General features: G+C 43.8%; 1 protein-coding gene across 2 annotated transcripts in view; it reads right to left on the bottom strand.

Moving 5' to 3' along the window:
* Positions 1-12,438, bottom strand: part of ADCY2 (adenylate cyclase 2) — a 378,996-nt gene that overhangs the window by 36,912 nt on the left and 329,646 nt on the right. For both annotated transcript variants that reach the window (XM_064479397.1, XM_064479401.1), the window contains exon 19: positions 1,135-1,219. In XM_064479397.1, the coding sequence (XP_064335467.1) occupies positions 1,135-1,219 (85 nt within the window). The remainder of the gene's footprint in view (positions 1-1,134; positions 1,220-12,438) is intronic.

Here is a 12,438-nt window from a genome sequence, read left to right as displayed (position 1 = left end):
AGGGGTTAATTGAAAGATGCAGGCTGTCAGAACTCAAGCCAAGGAGCGCAGAACCAAACATCTGGGACATCATGACAGGGGCCGAGATGGGGAGGGCGGGGGGAGACTGGGGTCCTCTAAGCTCTGCAGCGGGACCCTAGCACTGCTCTAGGGAGATTGTTAAGAGCTGCACTGCGGGCTTGAGGGCTTGAGATTGGTAAAGTCTGCATGGTGGGCTTCAGGGAAGGAAGACCCTTGCCCTACCCAGCAAGATGGAAGGGGACGGCGTTCCCAGGTGCTGGACTGACTGTCACAGATCTGGACTCTGCCTTGACTGTTCAATTATTAACAGATTCCTACTGGGGAGAAATGGAAGCCAGCCCCAAACTCCCAAGTTGATGGATTGCCTCTCAGATAATGTAACTGTTGAGTGATGTGCACATAATTCAGTTGGCACTGCCTCCTCCTTGGTTATTTCCAAATAAATCACTTCGTTGTTTCACACTGTCCATCAGAGAACTGAAAACAAACTTTAGTTGAAGCACAGCCACCTGGGATGGGATGGGTCTTCAGTCTTGGGGTGACTGTCCTTGTTTGCGGGCAGAGAAAGAACATTGTCCTTGGAAGTCCTGCACCCACGGGCTCCATTGGGAGGCCAGAAGCAGGTGCAGAGCCCGAGGAGGAAGTTTCATTTGCATCACAAAATACAATTTCTGCACAGGGGACCATATTTCTAGGGAAAATTACAAGTGACAGCAAAGGTATTTAATACCCACTTCAGATAAGCAGCAGCCATGCTTTCTGAAATGCAGATGAAAACCCCAGGCAAGGGGACATTTTTCCAATTAGCATCTGAGGGAATTCTTTCGTAGGCTTACAAAACCTACATGTTTATTTTGAGACTTAACAGAAGTTCCCTGATTCGCACTTCTACTGTTCACAAAGTTTGCCTCTTAGGGAAAAAAATGAGAGACCTCTCCTCTTTATCCAGATCCAAGCACACACCTTGCACTCCCCACTCGTCCCTTAGGTGATAGGGTGATGCCGATATCTCAACACTTGTTTGCATGGAAATAAGGGCGACAATGCCCATCAGCAAAGTGTTATTAATACAGCACTTTAGAGACGTTATATGAGAAAAAACAGACTTCTTACCTGTCTACCCAGAACAAGCAGTGTGATGAAAAATATAAAGAGAGACACTGATCCCATGGTCTTAAGGTCTTTCCAAATGCCTGGTCTATTAAGAAAAACAAACAGACGAAAACAATACGACAAAACAACATACACACAGGACTTAGAATTCGTGTCTTAGCAAATTTCAGAACCTCTAGTGCATGGATACATTCTGCTCCAGCCAAATGCACACACATTTCAGATATACCTGCAAATCCAGATTGCATCAAAAGATGACAAAATAATCCTTATCTGAGAGTTCAGTAAAAGAAAGTCTTCCAAATTAATAGAGAGTTCTTATTTTATACTAAGCTTTAGCAAGCAGAAAAGAATAGCTGAATAGTAATAATATTTTCTTTGTATTTCTGGGGTCAACATGGATAATCTGATATATGACTTCTATTTTTTTTTAGAAATTATTCACAGAAAGAGACAGTATGCTAGAGATTAATAATCATGGGAGACAAAAATGAAGCAGGGAACTTAATTTTTACAAGCTACTCTGGTATATGAATAATAATACACGTTCATATAGCTTTCTGGAAGGCATCTATTTTTTATCCCTCCTTTCATAGAATTTTGTATCACAAAGTCGTAACACAGATGGAAACCCTTGGTCAAGTGCCCCATCTCCCATTAAGTCCAGGAAGACATCAGGAACCCATCCCTGCCCAAGTTCTCACAGTGCTGGCTGGGGCCCTCCATCCTCACCACAACCTTCTAGGCAACAGCCACCCACCTATCTTAGCTGCCATGTGTGGTGGTCCATTTTATGTGTTAACTTTAAGGTTCTGTTCTTCTGGAGAACCCTACCTAATACAGCATCCAAGGAGAAACCTAATGCCGTCCCCAGGGAAATCCTGCATACGCGGACCAATGATTATTTCCCACATGTAACTGTACTGAGACTTGAAATAGAAAAGTTGACTACACATGAACACCATACCACATAAGCAGCCTAGCTCCTATTTAATCAAGCATAAATATCAGGTAATCAGCTTCTGCTTGTCAGTTGAACTTGCTTTGAGATTTTCCCGCTTCCCCAGAGAAGGCTCATGGGCTAATTAATAAGAGGAACTGATAAAGTCCTAAAGTGCTCGGGTGGGCTTTGAAGTCAGTCACCCACATTGGAATCCTGGCTCCCTCCAGTCTAGTGAGCTTGCACCCCTCCAGACCTCACTTTCCTCATCCACCCCCGGGGGCACCAGTACCCACCTTACAGGCTCTCTTGGTCACCTGGTCAAAGATTCATGTACCTGGTGCAGAGCCTTACACACAGGAAACACGTCATAAATGGCACTCACAATTCTTAGCATGAACTACACGGTGATAAGAAAGGGGATGGAGCGAGGAAGCCAGAGAAGAAGATAAGAAAACGTGGGCTGGTGAATATCATTAACAGAATGACAGATCCCTGTGCAAAGGAAAGGCGAGGAGCCAGCATGGCCAGTCCCAGTGGCTGAAGGGCTCAGGACCTCAGAGAACCCTCTAGACAGGAGGTGCTTGTACCTGGGGCTCTTTCCTCCTAGCAAGCCAGCGGTGCTGGGGAAATCTGAGCCCGTCAGCCATAAGGAGGTCACCAGTTTCCCTCTGGGACTGACATGAGCTGAGATGCGTCACTTTTCTGTCTCACTAGGACTAAGTTTAAGAAATGAAATTCCTTTTGGAGCCCATGGCAGCACCACTGAAGTGGCTTAGGGGAGCGGATGTGTATAAGCAAGGCAGGCTTCCGTGAATTTTAAACCCATTCCCCGCCATGGCCTATTGACAATACTAACGGGATACTGACCAGTTACTAAACGTGGTGCGACACGGCCAACAGCCTAAGAGGCTGGTGCAGGGTGTTTTTAATTTTCACATTGCTTCGTGAACATCCTATTACTTTACAATTTCAGGGGTCTCAGAAAACCACTATGACGTCTCCCCGTTTTCCCTGCTACCCCAGTACATCTAAACTGGGAGTAAAATGGGAGCTCCCAGGTCAGGATCTTACAGTAGCTTCATCAGTGTAACCAGTCAGAACCCAGGCCCCACTACATTCCCAGGTAAGGGCCCAGATGCCCCAAACACACCGATCCATCTCAGGTCCCTCTCACTGATGGAGAGTGAGAGGTAAGACCCTGTTTACGCAGTTGAGGGGCTGGCTGGGTTTTCAGTTAATCACATAGAAAACATACACAGGCAACTTAGTGGGAAAAATCCTTTTCTGGGACTCATCACACTGACGCATTTGAACATTGGTTTAGGGGTAGAAATGCTGTCTACCTGCCAGACCTTGAACCTTCTTGGGAATAGTGGGTGGAGATGGGGACTTGAAGGAAGCGACATGAGGGAAGGCTCCCACTGTGGACTGGACAGTGCATTCGGAAGTCCAGAACTAAATGGACCTAGCAAATGACAAGGCACGACCCAGCCTGTTGGACAGACTTGTGCACCATTCCATGGGTGCCCTTCTTCCTTCTGACGTTCTCTGTCAACCGGGAAGAACTGTATCCTGCTGTCTTGGATTTCATTCAGATTTCTCAAAAGCCGCTTTTATTTATCTCGCCCCAAAGAACTGCCGACTCCAGTGCGAGTCCATCTCTCCTGTGGGCCACTCAAGGGCCAGGGCGGCTGGGCTCCTGGAGTTTGAAGGGTGCATTTCACTATCTACAGATCCATGCCTGGGTGCCTTGCTCTTTGGGTGAGTGCAGGAGAGGACGGGAGGAAGAGGAGTGTGCAGCGTGGAGGGACCATCGGAACAGGTAGAATAAAACTCCAGGATGTCTTCCTGGCACAGTTGGGTCCATTGTGTTGATTGTATGAGTTTCCGAGAGTTGCTGAAACAAAGGGCCACAAACTGGGTGGCCTAAAACAACAGAAATCTACCAGTTCTGGAGGCTGGAAGTTCGGACTCAGTTTCCAGTAGAGCTACACTCCCTCTGAAACTTGCAGAAAAATCATTCTGAGCCTCGTCCTGCCCTCGGTGGTTGGCTGGCCACTGCATCACTCAATGTCTGTCTTCATCATCACGTGGCCTTCTCCACGGGTGTCACTGTCTCCACATGGCCATCTTCTTATAAGGATGCTGGTTGTGTTGGGAGGGGGCCCACTTGACTCCAGCAGGGTCTCATCTTAACTAATTACCTGTGCAGTGACCCTATTTCCAAATAAGGTCACATTCTCAGGTACTGGGGGTTAGGACGTCAACTGTCTCCTTTTAGGCAATGCAATGCATGCATCGGTTGTATCGGCCATTTATATAAAAACATCAGCGAGCTGGTGTGAGCCCCCCTCAAGTGTTAAGGGTGAAACCCTTTTTGGCCTTGCACATCTCAGAGCTGTGCCTCACTCTGCTACAAAGTACGGAAGACAGAGGTAATGTAACTGAGGAGGGTTCTAACGCTAGGATTCTTGACAGTTTGAGCCAAAATGTGACTTGATATTCTACTTTTCATACTTAAAAATTGGGCTCTGGAGACAGACACCCAAATGTGCCTGTAGCCACACACTAACTTACAGCTGGCCCTCAGCCCGAGGCTGTAACGGAGCAATCATTCTGGCCCTCAAGTTTCGAGAGTCCAAGGGAACAAAGAAACCAAACAAATCGGGTTAGAGATGCGGGATTTCTTGGTGAGCCAGTCTTTAATCTAAAGCAAACAGCTCCATGAGCTAAGTGTGACATATTATTCATTACTCTCGGGAGAGAATGCAGCCCAGGTGTGTAGACACAAACATAATTACGTTTCAAAACGTGTTTTCTAGGTGATAAGACACCTCTATTTATTAAGAAAAGTACGGTAAGAAATCTAGTTTCTGTTGTGTTGGTAACAATTCACAAACTGAGGGAAAGTCAGATCCTCCCAGGTCCCTCACTGGGATCAAAAGTAGGCTGACCTCTGGGCACCTGACCCTCTGAGGTCCAAGGGTCATAAAGAAAAGTCCCACAAAGAGACCAGGGCTATGGCTACCTCCCTCCCACGAGACCCTCATGCTCTGCAGCTGATGGATCCTTTCACTTCTGGCTTCGCCATGTTCTACTGGTAAGTTAGGGAACGCCTGGCTTTGCTGACAAGAGTCCTCTGAATCCTCAAGCATCTTCCATGTCAAGTGATACAAAAAGCTAAAGTTTTGACCAATGTGATGATGCCGTAAGGATGAATCCGCTGAACTTTGCTCAGCCCAGGACTGAGACTTCAATTACAACGTCAGAAGATGACACTGGCCAAAATAGAACAAACAAAAATGCCCCAGAAAGGAAACGCAGGGGTTAAAATGCACAAGGTGAAATAAAGACAGCTGATTGCCCGGTCAATGTATCTTCCCCTACATAGAGAAGCCTGCGGGTCTCTGCTTCCAAACTCTCCTTCTGTCTGAGTTGCCAAGACAGTGGGTGGGACCCAGCCAGGTGATGCTGGCTGGCGATGAACACGGGGATGACAGCTCAGCCAGAATTCCCGTACCTACTGCTCAGATTCAGCAGCAAACCTATTTTCTGATGGGTGGTCTGCTTGTTTCCAATGACTGCCTGAGCTATGAGCAGAAGGGAGAGTTCTAAAACAGCTCAGTCATTTAAAAATACACCAGTCCTTTCCAATGACTGGAAATGCGTCTTTAATGATTAAGAATGCACATTAGTATGTTTTCTTGACCAACTAAGTCACCCCCAAGTCAGGGGTGGGAGTGATCTGTGTGGACAGGTTGTGGTTTTTTGACATACTCCAAAGTTATTTTCTTTCTGGTTTTATTGAGATATTATTAACATATAACACTGTGTAAGTTTATGGGGTACAATGTTTTGATCTGATACACATGTAGTGAAAAGATGATCACTGTAGCATTAGCGAACACCCTCATCACCTCACATAATTACCATTTCCTTTTTGTGGTGAGAATATTTAAGATCTATTCTTTCAGCAACTTTCAAGTACATAATACAGTACTGTTAACTAGAATCACTGTACTGTGTATTAGATCCCCAGAACTTACTCATTTTTTAACTGAAAGTTTGTGCCTTTTGTTCAACATCTTCTGATCCATGAACATGGGATATCTTTGTATTTGTTTGTGTCTTCTTCAATTTCTTTCATCAAAGTCTTATGGTTTTCAATGTACAGATCTTTCACCTCCTTGGTTAAATTTATTCCTAAATATTTTCTTGTTTTTGATGCCATTGTGAATGGGATTGTTTTATTTCCTTATCAGATATTTCACTGTTAGTGCATAGAGACACAACTGATTATATGTTCTTTTTGTATCTTGCAACTGAGTTGAATTTTTTTTTATTAGTTCTAGGAGTATTTTTGGTGGCATCTATAGGGTTTTCTATGTATAAGATCATATCATCTGTGAACAAAGACAATTTTACATCTCCCTATCTGATTGGATATCTTTTATTTCTTTTCTTGCCTGATAGCTCTGGGTAGGACTTTCAGTACTATGTAGAATAAAAATGGCAAGAGAAGCACCCTTTTCTTGTTCCTGATTTTAGACGAAAAGCTTTCAACCTTTCCCCATTGAGTACAACATTAGCTATGTGCTTGTTATATGCCACTTTTATCATGTTGAGTTATGTTCCTTCTATACCCAATCTGTTGAGAGTTTTTATCATGAGAAGATGTTGTATTTCACCAAATGCTTCTCCTGTATCTACTGAGATAGATGATCGTATAATTTTTATCTTTCATTCTATTAACGTGGTGTATCACATTTACTAATTTGCATGTGTTGAACCATCCTTGTATCTCAGGGATAAATCCCACTTAATCATGGTGCGTGATCCTTCTAATATGCTGTTCAATTTGGTTTGCTAACATTTTGTTAAGAATTTTTGCATCTATATTCATTGGGAATACTAATCTTTTTTTTTTCCTTTCCTTGTAGTGTCCTTATCTGGCTTTGATACCATGGTAACGCTGGCCTCATAAAATGAGTTTGGGTGTGTTTCCTCCTCTTCATTGTTTTTGATAAATTTAAGGAAGACTGGTGTTAATTCTTCTTTAAATGTTTGGTAGAATTCACTAGTGAAATCATCTGGTCCTGAGCTTTTCTTTGTTGGAAATTTTGGTTACTGATTCAATCTCATTTCTCATTACTGGTCTGTTTAGATTTTCTATTTCTTCATGAGTCAGCCTGGGTAGGTGGTATGTTCCTAAGAATTTATCCATTTCTCTTAGGTTGTCCAATTTGTTGGTGCATAATTATTCACAGCAGTCTCTTATGACCCTTTGTATTTGAGTAGCATCAATTATAATGTCTCTTCTTTCATTTCTAATTTTATTCATGGCTACTCTCTTTTTTCCCCCTTAGTCTAGCTAAAGGTTTGTTTATTTTGTTTATCTTTCCCAAAACCAGTTCTTAGCTTCATTGATCTTTTCTATTGGTTTGTTTAGTTTCTATTTTATTTATTTCTGGTCTGATCTTAGTTATTTTCTTCCTTCTGAACTTTGGGCTTAGTTGGTTCTTCTTTATTTCCTTGAGGTGTAATGTTAGGTTTTCAATTTGAGATCTTTCTTTTTTCTTAATGTACGCATTTGTAATTAAAATTTCCCTTTTGAAGCTGCTTTTGCAGCACACTATAAGTTCTGGTGCATTGTTTTCCATTTTCATTTGTTTCAAGTTACATTATTTTTCCTTTTGATTTCTTCTTGACCTATTGACTGTTCAGGAGTGTGTGTTTTAACTTCAACGTATTTGTGAAATTTCTAGTTTTCCTCTTGTTATTGACTTCTCGTTTCATACCTTGTGATTGGAAAAGATACAGGGTATAATTTCAATCAATGTTGCTAAGGCATGTTTTATGACCTAACATGTGATGTATCCTGGAGAATGTTTCGTGTGTGCTTGTGAAGAATGTGTATTCTGTTACTGTTAGATGGAATGTTCCATACATGTCTATCAGGACCATTTGGTCTAACGTATATAGTTCAAGTCCAATGTTTCCTATTTGACTTTCTGTTTGGATGTTCTAATCATTGCTGAGAATGGTGTGCTGATGCCCCCTACCATTATTGCATTGCTATCCACTTCTCTTTTCAAATCTGTTAGTACTTGCTTAATATATTTCAGTGCTCTGATGTTGGATGTGTATACATTTATGATTTTTATATCTTCTAGATGGATTGACCCCTTTGTCATTACATAATGACCTTTTTTGTCCCTTATTACCATTTTTGGATTAAAGTCTATTTTATCTATGTAAGTATAGCTAGCTCTGCTCTCCTTTGGTTTCTACTTGCATGAAATATCTTTTTCCATTCCTTTGAGTCTACATATGTCCTTAAAGCTGGAGTGAATCCTTATAGACAGCATATAGTTGGCTCTTGTTTTTGTTTTTTTGTTTTTTGTTTCTTAAATCCATCTAGCTACTTTACATCTTTTAAAGGAAGAATTCAATCCGTTTACACTTAAGAGTAAAACTGATAGGTAAGGACTTACTAACGCCATCTTATGAATTGTTTTCTAGCTGTGTTTTAGTTCCTTTCTTCCTTGATTTTATGTTCCTTCAAGTTTTGCACTGTTATCTTCACACTTGAAGCAGCAGTCACTTCCTGCAGCCTTTACTAACTGTCTCAGGGCTTAAATACCTTCCTTCCACCCTGCTAGTGCTTTGAGGCTTTCTGTACCTTCTCTGGGTACATCACTCCACCTTTCTTGCTCCCTCTCGTGGAGGAGCTTTAAGCTTGTATGCCTTCTCTCCATCTCGCAATGCACCAGTCCAACTGAAGACAGTCTCCCATTTCTCTTCCAAGCAGAATTTACTAAAGTTCAAGTCTGTGGTCTCTCCATGGCCCTCATATTTGGGCCAGCCTTCTGTGCGTGCTCAGTCGCTGTGTGCCAAAACTCGCTCTCGACGCTGCCATCAGGAGGGGATACGTGCAGGGAGCTGACTGTGGGGCAGGGGTGTGGGTGAGGCACGTGGAGCGATGTAGGTGCCTCTGGGCCAGCTGGGGGAATCTGTGGGTGAGGTGTTCCCAGAAGCTTGTGGATGGGCTTCTTGATAAAGGCTCCAGTGTAGTTAGCAGGGTGTCCCCTTAGTGCCCTGAGAGTCCTATCGGCCACTCCCCCAGCTTCTTCCTAACCCCAGTCATGCAGCTTGGGACTCACTCTGGATGGGGCAAGAGAGACATGGGCCTCTTGCCGGGAAAGAGCCAGGGAAGCCAGGGGCTCACCCACATGCTCCCGTTTTCCCTTGCAGGAGAAGTCAAGGACTCAGAACGTCTCTCTTGGTCTTAAGCTGTGCCATCTTGGGAGAGGGATGATGTGGACAGAGTCATACCATTTCTCTTACCCACTTCAGCGAGTCCAGCCTCTTCTGCCCCAGTGGTGTGCTGGGCCTCCTCCTCTGGAAACCTGGGCTTCTACAAAGGCTCTTTCGTCCATGGGTCACTTTTCCAGGGGCTCCATGGCTGAGAGAGGCTGGAGTGAATCACATGCTCCTTCAGGGTCCATAGCCAGGGCCAAGGTCTGTATGCTGCTACCCAACACAAGGGTGGGCAGGACTCCTTCTGGATCCAGCACGGGGCTGGGTCCCACAGCTCCTACAAAGGCACTTTTGTCCATGGAGAGATTACAAATTATTGTTGGGGGCAAAAATGAGTGATGTCTTATTGTGCCATGGTGTGACATCACTCCTCCCCCACCCTTTGGGGTCTCCACAGTTCTTCAGGGTGTTTCTAACGCAGGAGTCAACCCTGGGTCACTAGCTCCCAGACAACAGGTTCCTAGGTGCACTGTAGGAAGTCAACCTCCAAGTCTCCTTTTGGCCTCTGGTGAGACACAACTGTCTAACAGAGAGATTCTGTAAGTTCTTGAGAGCAGAAACTATATTTTATTCATCTCTACGTGCTTCGACTCCAGCAGTCAGGCCTGGGATACACAGGGTGTTCAATGAAAGTGCGTTGTAAAAACAAATGGATGAATGCGCCAATCACTGTGTTGGTTTAAGACCTAAGGGATTTCATTTCTAGGGACTCTTTCCTCCCTTGGCTGGACACAGATGCACCGGAACCCTATGCAATCTTCCAGAGAAGGAGGACCGATGTCATCCAAGGACAGACGGCTCTAAACCTCATGCCTTTTCAGAGTGTTATTCACAAATGCCAAGCAAAACATTCTGGGGCTGCAAATGACTAATGTAATAAAGGATAGGCTCTTGCTTAGAAAAGAGCCCTGGAGGCAGCTTCAGGTCAGGAGAGATAATAAAAGTGGAGCCGGAGAGGTAGTGATGGCCTTTTGCTATGAAGATAACGATGTGCCCTGATTAACGCAGTCAGGGTTTCACTCTGTAGAGAAGAGAGGTTTTAAGTGGGAAGAACTGGTCCTTCCATGCAATCAGATACTGTGGGGCTGTGCTCTGGGCTTTGGCCTCATAGATTGAAGAGTAGATGATAAAAAGTAAATATCCTTTCCAGTCTATGGGCCCAGGCTCTGTGAAATCTCTTTCCTTCCCTTATTCTCAAGACAAACAAAACAGCCTAAAAATTGAGTATCTTCCTGCGATGAGTTCAAACCACAGGGCATTTTCTTTTTTAGGTTAGATTAAAAAGTAGGTCACTAATGGTTGCTATGTATGTATGTATGTATGTATGTATCTATCTATCTATCTAATAAATAGTATTGAGCTATACCCCATCTCAGTTGCTTTTAAAGGAAGAAAAGAAAGCTTGGTAGAATTTGAGTAGCCCTAAGGCAACTTGAGTTTTTGTTAAATTAGGTGGCTCAGACCACCCGCCTCCTTCCTCTGCCTCCCAGCTCCCTGCGAGTGGTGTCAGCCACAGAGAAGCAGACACGTGTGTTCCTTACTTGCTGGGGCTGGCACTGGGTGGGGGCATGAGGAAGACGAAGAGAAACTGGGATTTTACATTTGAAAGTAATTTCCAATCTTTTCAGTATTATTTTGGATAGATGATGGGCTTGAATTCAAATCTGGAATAAATTTCTTTTTCATTTAAAAGAGGAGACTTCAAAGAAATGTCAGGTGTTTTGGAACACCTTGGGACCACCTGCCCCAGGGTGGACGTGCACTGCTCCTGCCTCTCCGCGGAGCATAATCACTGCTGCAGATCTTCCTCCAGGCTTTCTGGTGAGCTCAGCGCCAGCTGATCTCTAACTGGGACACTGTCAAAATATTACAACATGTCGAAGTCTAGCCTGGGGGTTTTCCATGAGACACCGGAAAAACAGAGAAGGCAGAACAATTCCACACTGAAGCAGCTTAACTCGTGGCTCCCAGTGACACTTGTTCTTAAGAGCATTTCCATCATTATCCTTGATTTGGAGCTGTTGCTAAGTTCAGGAAGTTAAACGTACGCAGACATTTCTACCAGCGACAATCCAGAGCTTCTGGATGACGCTGGGTCCTGGATATCACTGCTGCTTACTTATGCATCTTATTTATATTCTGCCCACAAAGTATTCATTTCATTAGGCTAAGTGTCCACACAGAGCTGGCTAATAGGCTGGACTCCTTGTTGCCCCTCTGCCCCCAATCTCCATCCCCCACACCTCTTCAGAACAGAAGACATATTTCTAGCACTCAGGGATTAACATAATGGGGAATGATAATTCTCATCCATTGAGACTTTTCAGTTCTGCAAGAAAAAAAAAAAAAAAAAAACTCACAGGAAAAATCTGACAATGCCTCACAGACTCCAGAGCACGCTTTTGTCATGGGAAGGGAAAAGTGTCTTCAAAATGAAAACAGCTTCCAGCAATATCAGTGGTCATCACCATCACCATCACCGAGTAGGACATTTGGCAACCTCAGCGGTGCCGGCTGAGGGCTTTGGGAGACCATGTCATGGAAAAGCGCCAGAATTGCTGTTGACTGATTCAGCAAAACATCTTGTACCACAGACAAGATGGAGGACTCTTGTAAATGCCAAAGAATTAAGAAACATATTTTTTCGGACTTTCTAAATACCAGACACTTCTGAGCTTCCTTCACCATGAGGTACTGATCAGAATCACATGATGGCAGGTGAAGTGAAGGACCAGGACATCACTGGCCTCCATTCTAATGGATATTTTAATGACACACTCCCTCAAGGTAGTCTTTCGTTCTCCTGAAAAATTGGCTTTCTTCATTCGTGAATCTCTAAGAATATCTTTGATATTATGTTCTGAATTACTCACTGGTTTGGAGTTTCTCTAGTGCCTTCTCCTCCTGTTTTCTGTACAGAGTCAGCAACAAATTCCCTGTTGGGTTGTCCATTTTTGATGTCAAATCTGGCTCAGAAAAGGCCCCCGAAACATGGTGAACTCACAGGACAACACCACTGTCCAAACTGTGTGTTCATAAGA

This window comes from Camelus dromedarius, chromosome 3 (genome assembly GCF_036321535.1).
Source record: "Camelus dromedarius isolate mCamDro1 chromosome 3, mCamDro1.pat, whole genome shotgun sequence".
NCBI lineage: Eukaryota > Metazoa > Chordata > Mammalia > Artiodactyla > Camelidae > Camelus > Camelus dromedarius.
This window is presented reverse-complemented; position numbering and strand designations above follow the sequence as displayed.